Source organism: Esox lucius, chromosome 1, assembly GCF_011004845.1.
Source record: "Esox lucius isolate fEsoLuc1 chromosome 1, fEsoLuc1.pri, whole genome shotgun sequence".
Taxonomy (NCBI): domain Eukaryota; kingdom Metazoa; phylum Chordata; class Actinopteri; order Esociformes; family Esocidae; genus Esox; species Esox lucius.
In genome coordinates, this window is record NC_047569.1 from 6555832 (window position 1) to 6574591 (window position 18760).

Consider the following 18760-nt stretch of genomic DNA (forward strand, 5'->3'; position numbering starts at 1 on the left):
GTTTATATATGGGTACGGTAAACCAACAGGGAATTATGGTACATTAACTAATTGAATAATGGGAACCTGGTGTGAAATTATGGCACAAGACAGTTCGAGGTGCACTCAAGAAGGGTGAGCTGTTGGGGAACATTTATGATGGGGAACTAGAAGGCAGGCGATGTATATTTGCTAACACACTCGACTCAAATATAGTCAAACGTAAGTCTAGCATTTTTCACACTGATAAACCTGCTTGGTGTGGTTTCATGATCTGGTTTCATCCAAGTATAATCGAATTTCATCTTTCATGTTTTTTTTTCTTTGCTGTTCAGGGCCTTTTTAAAGAAACATGCATACTGTGTACACTGAATAATTTACCCAAGGAATTGATTCTACTAACCTGTTGCTACATACCAATGTTTTTCTCTGTTTCTCACTTTTAGTTTTTGCATTTGATATGTGTAAATCTAAGAGCTGTGTGCTATTACCTGTGGTTCAGTGGAATGAGATTTGATGGACTGGTGGGTAAATTACCACCTGCCAGTGATAGTAGTATTTACTGCAATGTCCTCATGCCAGCTCTCTGGACCTACAAACATGCACCAGGAGCATGGTGTGTGAGTAATGAGCAATGTGATTTGCCAACAAGGCAACTTGGGTTCGTGTGAAGAATCAAGGAAATGAAGGGATAGGGTACACATCTCCATAGTTTCTGAGGCCATATGTATACTTAAGAAAATGTCCCATACAGTTGGAGAGGTAGTGATATAAATATTAATCTGATGTGTCTGGTGTTATGGACTACCCCAATCGATAAGTTGTAAAGCAACTAACCCTCATAGCACCGACTCATACATCCTAAAGGCTTGTTTTGAATCATATTCAAAATGTTAAGTGCGGTTGTGGAAAATGGAATGTGTTGGCCATTTATCCAGTAAAAAATAACAGTTAATTATTTCAGGTTTAATCATATATATGGGAACATGTATCATGACAAAAAGAACAAGTACAAAAAGAACAACAAATTAATAAGAAAAAGTACAAAGAACAACTGTCATGATAGTTGTTCTGATTTTACACTGCCAAGTTTCAAATTTCTATTCCTTCCCAACTGTACAGATGACGCCAATGGTTCTTGCTGAATACACATGCATGGAATAGTTGCCATCATGATGTAACCTAGGAAATGTGAGGTTGCACACAGACATAGATTCAGGAGACATCTGTGGCATGATACTACAGGTGGTTTTGCTAACTCAGCTCTCCCAATAAGGAATAGAGTCCTATTCGCCTTTATAATACAAGGAGCATGAGCCCAATGCTGCTATTAAGAAATTCCCCAAATGGGAGACTTCTTCTAGGGGTTTCTGCTAGGCCCAAGGTCTTGTCTTCCACACATAGATGGAGACTAGGGGCCTTGCTCTCAGCCGACATTCCATTCATTACAATGTGCCTGGATACAGAGAAGGGAAAGACACTGACCATGAGAGACATAGCTATAGTCATGCATAATACATTAGGTAAACAGAATAACAGGAACTTTGAAGGACTAATCAAAGTACTAAAATAAATATTAATTAGGAAAAAATCCTGAACGGGGTCCTATTGCAAAATTAGAGTTTTGCTTTTTTTTGTATAGTCCAGATTTAGAGCTTTGTAATGGTATATAATACAATACTGTTTGATTAATTTATGGGAAAGATATGCTGCTTTAAATGTTGATAATCTGCTATACTTAGTTCTGAGAAAAGAGGCTTGAAAGATTCACACTTGCCAGAGAGCTGGTCTTTGTTTACACCCATTCAGGGTAGTTCACACCCTCTTAGGCCTTAACCCCACCCAACTATTCAAGTATTCAAATGGGGACTCTCTGGCCTTGTGTTATACTGGTCTGGTTGGTCTCTAATAAACACATACTATATCAAACCAAATAAAATGTTATTTCATTTTCTTCACATGGATTTGATTCGTCAGGTATAAACAGTACAGTGAAAGTAGCTTAGCAGCAGGGTTCATAAATAGTAGCAGCAATGTAAGTGCAGATAGTTGGAGTGCAGGTGGACAGCCACTGAGCAGTTATAGGGTTATGGATTAGGCATAATCACTCACTCCTGGATGAATGACTGGTCAATCAGATAGCTTATAATCAAACTAAGTGACTTTTTTCTTCACTTTTGTGAAGAAAAGCTATCTACCCAACGAACAAGCTAGAAACCAGGAAATGTTTAGCTAGCTGGTAATTTACTGTTGTTACCTAGCAAGCTAACAGTAACATCAGTAGCTATAGCTAGTTAACTAGCAATACACACGACTTTGACAAAGTCAAAAGTCTCCCTTATGTCCCATTAGGGACAGTAAACAAGAACTAGAGACATATATACTTTCTAAATAATTCTTCCTGTGTCTTAAAACCAGAAGGTGACTATTACTTTGCATATGTTACAAAAGCACAGTCCATATGTACTGTATTTGGAAAGTTGTCTTATTTAGTACTTGTAAATCCTTTTCATTTGATGACTGCCTGAAGTCTGTGACCCATAGACATCAACAATACACAGTTCCAGTGGCAGCCGTACATATATAAAATATAACACTATTGTGCATCCACCTTATTATTTGTTGGTATGCCACAAATTAGTTGGTATGCCAGTTCGTTTTTTGTCTCATTGGTCCACAATTCCTTTTTCCAGAACACAGACATTTGGTTTTGGTATTTTTTAGGCCATCCTGTTTATGATGCTAACTAGTGTTGTAGCATAATATTTTCGCTATGTCTGATTGAATTATTCAGATTTCTCAGCATTATGGTGGGCATGCTGTGTTGCATTGTCACGTCTTTGGCCATCGCATTATCAGACACCAGCAACCAACTTCAAATGCAAGGTCTAGAATAAAGACCAGACATCTACAGCTCTGTTGTGCATGGATATGCAAATAAACACACATGCCTAATACGAGACACCTTTGAAGCCAAAATTGCTTCAGTCAGCATGGAACGAACAGAAATGGTTACTAATAACTCTGACACCTCATAGCTTTTTATAGAAAGCGACATTCAAAAGAGACATTCAAAATGATAGATTCATAAAACCTTTTTGACATAATTATTAAAGGAAAATGTTACTCTCTAGTTACCTATATACAATATGTCCATCAACATGGTATTAACATATGTGTAATAAAAATTTCCTATTGCCTCACGCAATGCAAATATGAGCATTTCCGCATTTCACTGGTAGAAATGGGCCTTCAACATTTCCTGGTTGTAAGCAAACCACAATTCCAGTAGTTAATAGCAATTTTCAATTACCAGAAACAGCAATTATTTGCCATATCAAAAAACTAGCTACAAACCCGATTCCAAAAAAGTTGGGACACTGTACAATTGTGAATAAAAACAGAATGCAATAATGTGGACGTTTCAAATTTCAATATTTCATTCAGAATACAACATGGATGACATATCAAATGTTTAAACTGAGAAAATGTATCACTTTAAGGGAAAAATAAGTTGATGTTGAATTTCATGGCATCAACACATCTCAAAAAAGTTGGGACAAGGCCATGTTTACCATTGTGTGGCATCCCCTCTTCTTTTTATAACAGACTGCAAACGTCTGGGGACTGAGGAGACAAGTTGCTTTCTTGTCTAATACAGGCTTCTAGCTGCTCAACTGTCTTAGGTCTTCTTTGTCACACCTTCCTCTTTATGATGCACCAAATGTTTTCTATGAGTGAAAGATCTGGACTGCAGGCTAGCCATTTCAGTACCCGGATCCTTCTTCTATGCAGCCATGACATTGTAATTGATGCAGTATGTGGTCTGGCATTTTCATGTTGGAAAATGCAAGGTCGTCCCTGAAAGAGACAACGTCTGGATGGGAGGATATGTTGTTCTAGAACTTGGATATAACTGTCAGCATTGATGGTGCCTTTGCAGATGTGTAGGCTGCCTATGCCACATGCACTCATGCAACCCCATACCATCAGAAATGCAGGCTTCTGAACTGAGCGCTGATAACAACGGTTTGTCCTTGTCCTCTTTAGTCCTGATGACATGGCGTCCCAGTTTTCCAAAATGAACTTCAAATTTTCATTCGTCCGACCACAGAACACTTTTCCACTTTGCCACAGTCCATTTTAAATGATCCTTGGCCAAGAGAAAACGCCTGTGCTTCTGGATCCTGTTTAGATACGGCTTAGTTAATTGGTTTCATGAACATGACAATGAGTTCACTGTACTGAAATGGCCCCCACAGTCACCGGATCTCAACCCAATAGAGCATCTTTGGGATGTGATGGAACGGGAGCTTCGTGGATGTGCATCCCCCAAATCTCCATCAACTGCAAGATGCTATCCTATCAATATTGGCCAACATTTCTAAAGAATGCTTTGAGCACCTTGTTGAATCAATGCCACGTAGAATTAAGGCAGTTCTAAAGGCGAAAGGGGTCATACACAGTATTAGTATGGTGTTCCTAATAATCCTTTAGGTGAGTGTATTTCGGCTGTTTTTGCCTGGACGGTGCTTCAATTTAAAGATGGACAATGACCCAAAACATACTGTGAAAGCAACCCAGGAGTTTTTTAAGGCAAACAAGTGGAAAGTTAATCACCTTATCTCAACCTGATCGAGCATGCATTTCACTTGCTGAAGACAGAAATTAAGGCAGAAAGACCCACGAACAAACAACTGAAGACCGCTTCAGTAAAGGCCTGGCAAAGAATCACAAAGGAGGAAATCCAGCGTTTGGTGATATCCATGCGTTCCAGATTTCAAGCAGTTATTGCCTGCAAAGGATTCTCAACAAAGTATTAAAAATGTTATTCATGATTGTGTTAATTTGTCCAATTACCGTTGTGCTTATAAGTTTGCATACTCTGGCAGATTTTGTGAAATTTTGCTTAATCACTTATTAAGAAGTGGAAAAATCAGGGATCTCTTGATACCAAGCCAAGGTCAGGCAGACCAAGAAAGATTTCATCAAAAAATATTTCAGAAGAATTGTTGGGGATACAAAGAAAAACCCACAGGTAACATCAGGAGAAATACAGGCTGCTCTGGAAAAATTGCGGTGTGATTGTTTCAAGGAGCACAATACAACAATACTTGAACAAAAATTAGCTGCATGGTCGAGTTGCCAGAAAGGTGCCAGTACCACAAAAAAGCCTTGTTACAATATGCTCGACAACACCTTGACACACCTCACAGCTTCTGGCACACTGTAATATAGAGTGACGAGACCAAAATAGAGCTTTATGGTCACATCCATAAGCGTTATCTTTGGAGAGGGGTCAACAAGGCCTATAGTGAACAGAATATCATCCCCACTGTGAAGCATGGTGGTAGTTCACTGATATTTTGGGGGTGTGTGAGCTCTAAAGGCACAGGGAATCTTGTCAAAGTTTATGGCAAGATGAATGCAGCATGTAATCAGACAATTTGCATTCTTCTGCACGAAAGCTGTGCATGGGACGCTCTTGGACTTTCCAGAACGACATTGACTCGAAGCACAAGGCCACGTTGACCCTCCAGTGGTTACAGCAGAAAAAGGTGAAGGTTCTGGAGTGGCCGTCACAATCTCCTCACCTTAATATCATCAAACCACTCTGGGGAGATCTCAAATGTGCGGTTTATACAAGATGACCAAAGGCTTTGCTTTTGAACCCCTGAAATAAGGGGACTGTGTATGAAAATGGTTGCAATTTCTAAATGTTTCACACAGTATTTTGGTCAAACCCTTGAATTATAGCTGAAAGTCTGCACTTCAATTACATTTTGGTTGATTCATTTCAAATCCATTGTGGTGGCGTACCCAGCCAAAATTACGAAAATTGTGTCAGTGTCCACATATTTCCGGACCTAACTGTATTTGTCCAAAATTTGTCCCACTCCGGAGAGCTCCGGCCCAAGTCAAGCACTGCTCACCACTAATGTGATCCAGCATCAGCGAAACAGGCCACAATAATTGCTAAATCATGAAAAATATGACTACATTTATTTCCATTCATCAGGCAGCAGGCTCAACCAATGATACTAGTTCTCCCAGTATGAAATTCTGATAAAAAAGGATTCTGCTTAGGTGGTAGCAGCCATATTGCATTATCTAAAACATTGTGGGTTGAGTCGATTGACAAGTTGAATTGAGTTAGCTTTCCCTGGAACAGCTGGGGGACCCTTAGAGAATTAAGAATCACTGACTGATTTAGTGAACAATTGACACTCAAAAATAACAAATAATTACCAAGTGGTAGCAGATTGATGTAATTTTCATGTGTTGGTATAAAGAACACATATTTAAATACTGTTTAATTTTGTTTGTCATAATTGTGTTAATTGTTTTTAATTGTGTTAATTTACTGTTAATTAATCACCGCTGGGATTTACTGGGAAACACAGACTTATTTTGTCATCTGTCATCTTTAATTTACAAAAGACAATATGTGACTTAGGAGACACCATCATTTATCATGGTCATACAGTATATAGAGTATTATAAACAAGGTGGTTCAAATCCAGGGTGATAAACAGTTTATATTTCCAATAAGGCATCTCAGGGCCAATATACCAGGGCTTTGTGCTGTATCCTGGTACTCCATGATGTGTGGTGCCTAGGAACACTTGCATCCTTTGGTAATTATGGTTCCAAAAAGGACCATGTGAGAAGCAATTTTTTTTTCTGTGAATCTCTAACAAGCTCTTGTCCACTACATGCTTGGAGTGCCCTCCAGGGTTGTGTGATGCTGACAGAACACAGATAGTAACTTCCACAGAGTGACTAGGGGTTAAATAAACATATAAATTTTGGGATTTTATGTATGAGGTCTTGAAATCAGACAATAATTAGACATGCCTGTCCCTTCTTTTGTGTTAAATATCCAAATCAGGGATGGACCTACCTGATTATGTCTCTACAGAAACTCTGATGAAACTTTACGACACCAAAAATATTTTGTTTGTTGGAATAAATACACCCCTGGTACAGTAGGGTGTCAAATAAAACCTGTGATGTACTCTTATGGAAGTGGGATTGTATGGATTTCAGGCCTACCTAAACTATGTGGAGAAAAATGGGAATGAGCCTCTCCTGCCTGGAATAGCCCTGAACCATCAACAACTCTTCTTTCTCAACTTTGCCCAGGTAAGCCTGGATGGATGGATCAGTGGAAAGATGGATACATGTAGCAAACAGGATAGATGGATGTCACACAATATCTCTTGTATTGCCCTATTAGGTCTGGTGTGGAACACATCGTCCAGAACATGCTGTAAACTCCATCAAAGTAGATGTACACAGTCCAGGAAAATTCAGGTATGTAAATTCACCTTCCTCGATCATTCCGTTCCATTCCTCTCCTGAATTGCCCAATACCCCTTCCTTTTCCACCTCCTTAAATTACCAGTTTTATCTGTCCCTGTAGTCATATTTCTTAATGAATGTCAGATTTAGACCTGCAGCATGACAGGTTGATAGTGCAAAGTCATTCTGTACATAAATGTTTCCTGTATAGGGTCCTAGGGTCCCTCCAAAACTTCCCAGAGTTTGCCAAGGCCTTCAACTGTCCCAAGAACAGTAACATGCGGCCTGAGAAGACCTGCCAAGTCTGGTGATACAGGCCTGACATTAACCGGCGCCTTTTTGGGGGGTCAGAGGTGGGATTCTCCTCTTTGTAACCCCCCTAAACCCTTTCCGACTGTTTGAGCACTAGTCTGGGATATGGTTACGGTCGATGTTCCCCAGATCACTGCAGGATGGTGTCCCAGACTGTTACACTGACAGTACAGAACAACCACCTTTAAGGAACAAAAGAGAGCTGTTTCCAGCCAGTTCCCAGACTTTTCAGCAAATTTGCCAAGTCAATGCTTTTCACTGGATATGATCATGCCAAGTGTATGTGTTTGCAAATGTACTTTTATGTAAAAACAACTTCTCTCTTCATGATTTATTATGTATGTTTTTTGTATACAAACATGTGACAGACAGATTTGAGCAGTTTGAATCACTGGCAAATATTTTCACATAAACTGTTGCTCTGTAAATGTTTTACATTATAACATGGGCCGCAATATAAACAAAAATACATACTACATACTGATAGATTCTAGATGAATACACTTTATGCTGACACCAATCCATACAGTCACATTAGGGGATTCTGTTTAATTGTATATTTAAGAAAATCAAATTTTATTTTACTGAATGTACACCAATGATTATAATTAGAATTGCATAAATGTTGTTGTGTACATGAGTTAAATGTAGTTTGAAAATGGGTGCCAACTGTTTATGTCCACAAGCATTTAACCAAAATTAAGTTGTTGCCTTGGAATCATTTGGGGTGTCTTAGCTGGTCAGGAATTGAGTTACACCAAACATACAATATTTTAATGTAAGAGTTATGTAACATGTTTTTAGTATGTATGTATTTCTGTGTGTGGGGTATGTGTGTGCATGCATGTGTCAGTGTGTGTGCTACACTTCTAGAAGACTAAAATAACCAATAGTGCTACTGTTATTTTGTGTTTGAGGCGGAGTAAGAGATTAGTAACTGAACATACGTTGAACACACCCCCCCCACACACATTGAAAGTTTATACCAAAGATTGGCCATCTTAATTACCATGAGCCTGTGTGGTTTCCAGCAATCTGAAATAGTATTTCTCTGATAAAAAATATGCCATATATAACCTTGCTTTTCTTTCTCATCTGTTTCTCCATTTCTCTCACTCTCCCTCTTCACCCTCTCTGTCTCCCTGTCTCACTTTTTCTCATACACACAAACACAGCAAAACAAATCAAACATGATCTCCTAGTCGATTTTGACTGGTGTCATTAAGGAACTTATTTTCTAAAGGTGTGTGTAAATACTGCAATTCAGGTTTTATTGAACTGAGTTGTGTTTCATTATTTTTTTCTTTTATTCCTGACTGTAAAAGCAGTTTCACTAGCAAACGTGTTTGTTAAATCAGGCACTATGTGGTATCAAACAAACTGTATTCATTGCTTTTCTTTGTAACGAAACGTGCCTCTAAACAGACTGTAGCTGTATACTTGCAAACTTTTGCTTAAACCAGAGGCCTGCTGATAACCGATGCCAGTCAGACACTGTTATCCAAAATGCTCACGGACAAACAGCACATCTGGCAAACAGACCAACTTGTCCAACAAAGGAAGATTCTAAACATCCAACAAAAATTAATGTTGCTTCTGGACCTCAAACAGTAAATTGCATGTTGTTTCGTTGACTGTAGGCCACTGACTTTAAACAAAGTTTAAAAAAAAAGTTTCTTTTGTATATACATTTTTTAAGAAAAACAGAATGCAATAATGTGCAACTCATGTAAACCTGTGAAAACAGTACATCGCTGCATCCACAAATGCAAGTTGATACAAGTTAAAACTCTACCATGCAAAGGAGAAACCATATATAAACAAAATCTAGAAACTTTGCCACCTTCTCTAGGCCCAAGTTAATTTAAGATGGCCTGAGAGTAAGTGGAAAACTGTCCTGTGATCTGACTAATCAAAATTAACATTTTGTTTTGGGAATCATGGGCACAGCGTCCTTCAGGCTTAAATAAAACCAAGTAGGAAGACTATTTTGATATTAGTTGCTCCATTGTATAGTAGCAATTTCACTATTTTTATCATAGTAGTTTCTTAGTTTGTTGAAGAAGTTACTCTGAAGTACAAAGGATAGGATCACAATGAGTTCAAATCGCACTTGGAGGAATCTTTATTTATAGGTTAAGCACAGTCATTTGGATTCCTAAATGAAATCGTTTTTTTCTCTTAGTTAAACATCACTCATAATTTTTATCTTGAAAAAGTTTCTTATGTCAAACTTTCAGGATGAAAGTAAACAGAATTGGCAGGGAAATAGCTGGCTGAGTGGGTGGGTAGTTTATCTTGACTGCTAGTTCTTTGAAAACACCTGTCAAGCAACATGGACGCAGTGAGCTGTGTGGCACTGAGGGGATCTCAAGCAGCTTCGCTTATAACCAAAGCAGCTCAAACAACATTAAAATGGCAAGAAATATGCAATCCTGTCATACATCACATCATGGTTTTGCAAAATATTTGTTCATCCAACTGTTTTGTTATTGTAACAGCATGAAAACAATGAAAGCCTCAGAAGCACTGTTAGAAAATACTTTGTTTTGGAAAATGCCAGGGTGAGATCTGGTTATATTGACTGTAAGGCAATGTTAAAATAGTCAAAATATGTATGAAGCTCATATTTGTGTCTCTTGAAATGGCTTTTTTGCAGTCCCATGATCATCTGAAAAATCCAAACTTACCAACAGATATTGTTTTTGAAAAGAAAATAGTCACAACTGATTCTAGTCAATTCAAACAGCAATTGGCAAATTAAAACATATTCAAAGCCTGTGGTAGGTATTGTATAGAATAAAATACATGTAAAAAAATATATTCTCTTAAACATTAATTACATTTTGTTTACTGCAAATTGATTTAGACAAACTTATTGTTGTCAAAGTCCCAATCAGACCTAGAGCAGAAATGTTTTCTGACATTTGCTTTTAAATACATTTCAATTGTGTGGAGTTTTTTGGGCAACACATCACTGCTTTTATCAGTGATGCCTGATAGCCAGTATAGCTGTCACCAGATGAATTAAATATGAAATCTATAATCACAGCATATAGATGAATGGTGAGAAACTATATTGCTGATATGCTGAAGTGCAAGTTTTGCACCAGTAGACCAGCTAGTTATCTATGTAAAAAAAAAATATCCCAATATGACAACAAGCCATCTGTGATGTTAGATCAAAATGTACTGTTACCAACAAAAAGAGGTATATTTAAAACAGGTATAAGAATAAGAGGTATCACAAAATCTGCCTCAATAGTCTTGTTTTTAACATAGGAAATAAGTACTTCAAAAATTAAAACAACTGTACCTTTTTACATTTTTTGCTCATCCTACTTTGATCTGGTTTCATTGTAGATATCATCCAATTTGATAAAAACATAATTTTAGGAATTTTAGGAACATCAATTAAAGGAACTACCTCTCCACATGTCCAATAATTCATAGTGTGACAAAGTCAATCATTATAAAAATGTGTATGAAACTATACTAGTCTGCATGTACTGTAGGTGTATACACATTCATGTAATATTGACTATAGTATGAATATTAGATCCTTTTAATGTACTCGCATACAAGGCTGAGGATGTTGCGATATAGTTGATTTGATTAGTAGTGTTCTGTCAAGGACTCTTTTGTGAAATTAGCTGATACTGAATCTGTTACCAGATATAATGTTATGCTAACCTGGTTCTACTAAGAGACTAAATGTTTCATTTTGACCTATGATAAAAGCGTCAGCTAGCCATTTTACACCACATATAAAAACCTTAGGTATAAGCAAAAGCTTGCAAGTATGGCCCCACTGTTTCTGAAAGGGTCACCTTTTTACTGTCATTCTGTGTATGATCTCATCTTCACACACACTGTACACCAATCTCACTCGTAGATGGATGTACAGATATACCTCAGTTGCCTGTATTTAGATAATTTATATCAAAACGAAAAAAATCACAATAATAATAATAATGAGAGTCTTGAGGAGTATATTGCTGTTTTATTAATAAATTGTTAAGGACAATGTGGTATGTTGTTCGTGTCTGACTTATTGTGTGCATGGTATGTGAATGCGAAGAAAGATAGATAGTGAGGGAGACTGAAAACAGATGAGGGAGCAATTGAGAGAGAACCGAGACATAGAGATGAGATTGTTGTGCCCCCAAGCTCCATCTCAAAGGAAAAAACGTGGATGGACATACTGTAAACCTGTTAGACAGGGAAAACATCAGAGTTTTCTTTGGCTTTTGCCCTCATTTCTGAGACAACGTGGCTTTTAGATCTTACAAAGCTCTGCTTTTTTTAATAATCCCATTGAGGTAATGGCAAATATGCTGGCATATGCCTATTACTTGGTATTGAGGTCCTATAATATAAAAGCTCCTGCCCCTGTGGGTCTCCACTGGTTAACTCTGAGTGGGTTAAGATGACCTGGCTCAGCAGTGTGTGAAAGTCCCTTTACCCAATAACTACTTCAGAAAAGAAGTGTTCACACCAAAATGTCATAAGATGAAATTCAAATCACAATTACTTGTAAAAACGTGCATATTACTTTAACCTTTCACTTTTCACTGGTCACAACAAGCTCCTAAACAATATATTTGTCTTACCTGGTTTGAGAATTGTTTATCTGATATCACACAATCCGTTGATCACCCTACTGCTTCAACAACATCCAACATGCCTCTTTTGACCTACATCTACACCTTGAAACCTTAAAAACATATTGTGTGCTCTTCAGTTGGAGTCTACCTTAACCTGCCTACTCCCCAAACATTCTCACACTGAATTAATTAGAGTTAGAATGTCAACACCTACAGATATATCTTGGTATATGACTTGACTGCTCACTCTCATTCAATAACCATACCACCCACCTTCAGTCTTGTTCTGTAACAAGGCATCCTTCACCCGTGTTACCAAGTATACCCTTGTAAATGTGATTTAGTTTATAGGCTTGCCGCTAAAAAGCTCCTCAATTATTTTGATGCAGTTCACCACAGTGCCACTTGCTTTATTACCAGCAACCCTATTCAACACTCATCACTGACTTTTACACAGTGGGAAATTGGCTCATGCTGCCAACACCATAACAGATTCACTAAAACAAATTTATTGACAGGTCCTTTTTATGCAAATGCCACTGCCACCTCAATTCACTCCTTAACATCTCCTACTCCAATAGTAACCAGTGGTCAGGCAGATATCTTAGACTGGTCACACCTTAAAGCCTATACTTCCTTTGGTTGTCATTTCCTTTCAGTATGCTTATGCCAATGACAAGCCTAAATTGCAAAAGACCCATAAACCTTTGTACTCTGTACAAAAACATATTAACCACACAGTTAGCTTTGTATCTACAAAGCACCTGCTGAATCTCCCAAACATATCTGTATAAGTCTTGTTGTATTTTATTTTATTTAATTATTTTGCCTATTACCATTTTCATAGTATTTATATTTTTTTATTGACCAGTTTGTCATTGAAAATGAAATTTGGTTTCAGAAGCATGATCAAAATCTTTTAGGAATAACCTTTGTCTTCTGTACAGCCCTTATCTTTAACATGTATTGGATGCATGCATGATACAGCATGAATTTCCTCAAATACTCACACTGATAGTGACAACAAGTAATTTTTGTTGAATTTGATCCTGATTGCATTCTCATCTGCAACAAACTGCACATAGGTACACATGGAATGATCCAGAGCATTGTTTACTTTAAGTGAGTGCTATTCACACAAATCCAAATGAATGCAACAGTCCAGAAATGAAATTAATTCCAAATGTATTTGTTGTAGAAGAGACAAACAACAAACATTGGCGGGGGGCGGCGGGGGCCTCCCCCAGAGTCAATTATCTCTCACAGTATAATCTCTTTCATACTGTGAGAGATTATATGCTGTGTCTTAATGGCACCCAATGACAAATTAAATATACACAGTGATGGGCCGCAACTGATTAGAAACCCATTTGTTGCAACTCAGGATACAGAAAGCTGAGAGAGACGTGACACTTGAGAGGTAGAGAAGTAGGCTTACCGAGAAGGACAGAGGTTTCAGTATCGTTTAAGGAGAAATTCAAAGATAGAAAGAGAGATATAGATTGAAAGAGAGCAAGTACTAGACAATTTTTTCCAAAAGATTTGGTTTCCACATTTAATCTAAAGCATCCCATTTGGAGAGCTGCCACGATGAACATTAACAGCCTTGCTCATGGAAAAACATCATATATTTCACCGTGCCAGCTCGGGTATTCAATCTAGCAACCTTTTGGTTACTGGCCAGACGCTTTAACGGCTAGGATACCTGACACAATAGGTACATTTGTTGGCAAATTTATGACAGTCAAAAGAGAATGAAATAAGAACACTCATATCTACTGTATAGCAGTTTCTCTATATATTATGACTTCCCAGCCTCTAAGCTTAAATGGTGTTTTGCACCGTTCTACCTATTTTTGTCTGTCTGTGCTCTGTCATTTCTGTGTCTGAAAGCTAAATGCATATTTTTCAACCCTTTGTTTTCATTCAGCTTCAGCAATGTATTGTTGAAGCTGCTTCCTCTCTCTTCTGTCTTTTTAAATCACTCCCTCTCTCCACCTTCTCTAGTTCTCCTATGGCTGTTTGGCAGCTAGCCGTAGGTTAACACCACCCACAATCCTATGGAAGCTGCAGCAAGAGCAGTGTTTCCACACCATTCCCTATGACGCCCTTAGGGCTATTAGTGGCTACGCTAGCTAGCATCACAGCTAGCATTACAACACCTCAGCATGTTCTCGGCAAACTGCCCGCTGTGTTGCTTGGAGAGTGGGAGTCATTTTTGTGTGTGTTGAGTTACACACAAAAAAAATCTGCTGGGTCATTATGACCAAGTTTGAGTTGTTTGGTGGATATGTTCTCTATCATAGAAATTATATACTGGAGCTCCTTAACTTTTTTTTATGATGTGTATCACTCTTTAAATTATATATAGGTCACTATGTACCATTGTGTAATAAGGGCCCATTGAAGGAGGTTTTTTAATTATTTTTTTTTATAAAGACATGCTGGTAGCTGGAAAGGTGTGTAGATCAAATAAGTATGGAACTTTTACACTAGACTGATAGACAAACTTTGTGTGGAAGAAAATGGGTAGATGGTCAGATGGTGGCAGATATCTGTGGTTTCTGTGATGGTAATTCCATCTATCGGAACTCTTAAAGGAGTAAGTACAGAGACAACATTCTCTTGGCATAATTTGCAGTTTATTTGCAAATAGAGAGATGCGTCATAAACTTACTAAATGATCCTCTGAGGAATCTCTGAGGTAGATACATGAAAAGTCAGTAATTATTACAAAAGGGGTGTGGGATGATGCTACACAACTGTCTTATGTCACACAGGTTTTACCCAAAGGGCGGGCTTATCCTTCCTGCCATAATGTTTACTTAGGTGTTCACCCAAAGGACCAATTGCCCCTTCTCCCTGCAGCGGCCACATTCCTAAGGAACAAAGGAAAAATATCCTCATTGATTTAAGCAGATAAACAGATAGTCAGAGTACCTAATAATCCTCTGATATTATGCAGCTGTGTGTCACAAACAAAGAACAGAGTTACATACCAGGTAATAGAAAAGCAGACATTTCTTAAATGTACATTAGTTCAAGAATTTCCATAACATTTCTGAATGACTTTCATTGCCCACTGGTCATCAGTAGCAATCAGATGATTGTTTGCCAGCTGGAACGATGGAAGATAATTCAATAAATGAACATAATCTCCTGCTGACTGTACAGTCCTGTTCTGGGAATGTCATCAAGACACTTGGTCAAGCATACAATATGTAAAGTTAAACAGCATAGTGGATCAGCAAATTATCTACCACCCCTCAGGATGGGTCACCAGCAGCATTACACTCTGTGACCCACTGCTGGCTAGCCTCTGAAGTTAAACATACAGATCAGGAAAAAATATCCAATCAACGTCTTAGCACAGAAGTTGATAGATTGATAGATTGATTAATTAATCTAATCCTACTCAAAAGTCAGTGACATACATTTCTAATACATCTCTATACACTCACCTAAAGGATTATTAGGAACACCATACTAATACTGTGTTTGACCCCCTTTCGCCTTCAGAACTGCCTTAATTCTACGTGGCATTGATTCAACAAGGTGCTGAAAGCATTCTTTAGAAATGTTGGCCCATACTGATAGGATAGCTGTTGTGGAAAATTTGAAACCTGATGTATTCTTACTGTTTAAGGGACTGAGTCCCATTGTTTGGATGTGAGAATGAATGAGTTACTAGTTAAATATGCCGAGAGGGATCTGATATTTGTCCAAGGGGGACATCCTTGACCAGCATCCTTGACCGGCACAGGTGGATTAGAGGGGTACTCGTAAATCTGTATAACCCTTTAGTGTCTCTGTTGATTAACCAGACATCGTGTCTCCTCAGGAGTTGAGAAGGATAAGGTGGGGGGACAGCCCGCCCTTTGGGTAAAACCTATGTGACACAAGACAGATGGTTAACAACTTACCACACCTTTCTAACATTTGAAATAAATACGGATTGTTCATGTATGGAGTTAGAGACTCCTTGGATGATTATGTTTGTAAGCGTCTCTCATATTTACAAATATTAATAAAACTGTTAGAATGTGCCTAGAGTCTTTCGTCTCTGTACTTCCTTATTAATGAGTTCGATGAAATTACCATCACAATTTGGGAGCTCGTCCTCGGTTCCTTACCCTGGTGTCTCTAATCATATCCTAGCTGGTTATCCGTGCATGGCCGGAGACTAGGTCTCTGGAGCCCGATCCCCCCAGCATAAGGGGTGAGCGCGAGGGTGCCCGGCTTATATGATTTTTGAGATTCATCAGTACAGGTACCCGGGCTTAAATTTTGAACTCAGGAGGTACGTGCACATTTCAGTCAGCGCTTAAGGTAAAACTGTTAACAGTACGGTGGTTGGACCACTGTGTAAAACACTGGTGTGAGGTATATCTCGCGTAAGGGCTGACGAGCTTATCAACGCATGCTGGGCACGTTGATCACGGTACCAGGGTGAAAGGTGGCGGCTTGGTAGCCCCATTTGGGTTCGCCCTGGATCCGGCGTTTTCGCCTCGCTTTGGTTTGATGGGTATGTGCGGCAGTACGTCTTTACCGGTCTCTCGTCTTTACGATGGCCTGGCAAAGATTATGTCTGCTGTTTATGGTGCATGGACATGTGAACAAATGTTTCTTTGAGTGGTATTAGGTTTTCCGGTGGCTGGCGTTTTCATTCGGTGACGGATGCGCGGCCTGCCGGGCTGATTGGAGGTAGATGGACGTGATAACGTATGGAAGTTGCAGAAGGCATAATGTGAAGTTGTTTGGAAGGCGTAGGCTACGGTATGTAGGATGTGGTGATTGTTGGAAGCTTTGGGAAAGTATGTGTGGAGTGTATTGATCTATGTGTTGTAATCCTTTTGTCTCAGGTTCGAAGGATCGTCCCCTCTGACCGCCCTCACCCTCCCGTGATCGCTGGAACTCATCGTCCCATCAAGCCCGGTGGCACTGCATCGTTGGAGTCGTACAGGCGACGTAACCAACCCCGCGGGTGGCCGAGATGGCCCTGATTTGGACCTTTTCGTAGTGCACGTATTAATGCTGTGGGCCGTCTGGAGGCAGTTTTTTGCTCCGCTTTGGATGTGTTGAGTGTGTCTACACGGGTCAAGAAAATGTCCAAAAATGGGGAGTCTGCCTCTTTGACCTCACCGTCCCACCGGAACACGCAGGAACGCTGTACCGCCTGAGGGAGGGGTGCGGACGGTCAGACAGGAGATGGACCGGAGAGAGCATCGACCGGTGAGATCATTCCTTTTTGTATGTCGGATTTGATGGTTTTGTGGTAGTTGATAGATGGATTTGAGTATGTATGGTGACTAGGAGTTATTTTTGGTCTATTGCAGTCCTGGCGGCTGTAGTTAGTATACTGTCGTTTTGCAGCTAACTTATTGCGGGGTGATTCGTGCAGGATTTTAAGCAGCTCTCTGTTGGTGGAATATGTTTCTATGCAAATGTCTGTGCGAAGTGCGAGTAGGTTGTCTTGTTTGTTTTCAAGTAGGGGTTATTGTGCCCCTATGTCTCCCCGTGGAACCTGGATTATAGGTAGGGGAGAATCGGTCCTATGGGCTAGCGGTGAGCAGGCCTCGGGTTGATTTCCAACCACGTAGGTAAGGCACTGATGGCTTAGGGGCTATATCTGTTGCGCGTCTCTGCCTATTGCTGTGCTCAGGGAACCTCGCAGATTTTGTCAAAGCTCTATGTCCACCAATTTCAGAGACTGTAGGAAGGAGTAGGGATTGCTCCTGTCAATTGCCAAAATTGTTGGTCAGCTTCTGGTTAAAATCAGTAGTTGTACTAATGAATTTGTAAGTGTGCGCGCACCGATTGTGTTTGTTCTGTATGTGATTATGGCCCGAGTCACGGGCATTTGTCAATATCTGTTTGTGATTGACATCTAGTAAATGCATTTGTCCATTTTGGTAATCCCTGTGCACGAGGGTTCCGATTGGCTGCATTGTGTTCCTTGGTGGAATATTTGTGTATTTGTTCGAGATTGATGTTATCCTGGAAGTGTTGCCTTTGCCAGGTTTTGCTTTGTTGGATGTACAATGGGGTGAACACGTTCATTGCGTCGTTGTTGTGGTTCTTTGGGGAGGCCTACTCTTTCGGCTTTTGCCTTTGTGCTGAAATTGCGAAATTGAATTTGCCTTCTAGTGTTGTGCTGATGGCTGGCACACGTGGGAGTGTTAGCCTGATAACTTCGGTTTGTATATGGAAATAATGTCTTAAATTTAATTAGAGGGATAGATTGGAAATTGGTATAATGATGCTTCTCTGATTTGGTAAACTATGGTCTTGTGGTTTCGTAATGAGGGGTTAAAATAATGTTTTCTCTTTCCTTGTATGGAGGGGGATGCAGACCATAGCGAAAGTTTTTAATTTTAAAATAACACGCTGTTATCCATGAAGACTGGATTCAGCCAATATAGTCATAGCCTGCAAAAGAGGGTAAAATGGCCAAAGCCCGTTTATTCCCCGAACAAATAAACACATAGAATTAGATGTTCTATTTTAAATGTTCAATTGGATTTGTTTAATTAATGTAGTTTCACTTCTTTTGTATT

At 39.2% G+C, this 18760-nt stretch overlaps 1 protein-coding gene across 2 annotated transcripts in view; it reads left to right on the forward strand.

Moving 5' to 3' along the window:
- The window catches only part of LOC105029340 (neprilysin), a 94825-nt gene extending 83197 nt beyond the window's left edge, over window positions 1-11628 (forward strand). For both annotated transcript variants that reach the window (XM_010902657.4, XM_010902659.3), the window contains exons 21-23: window positions 7030-7125; window positions 7220-7296; window positions 7496-11628. In XM_010902657.4, the coding sequence (XP_010900959.1) occupies window positions 7030-7125; window positions 7220-7296; window positions 7496-7595 (273 nt within the window). In that variant the 3' untranslated portion in view covers window positions 7596-11628. The remainder of the gene's footprint in view (window positions 1-7029; window positions 7126-7219; window positions 7297-7495) is intronic.
- The last annotated feature ends 7132 nt before the right edge of the window (window positions 11629-18760 follow it).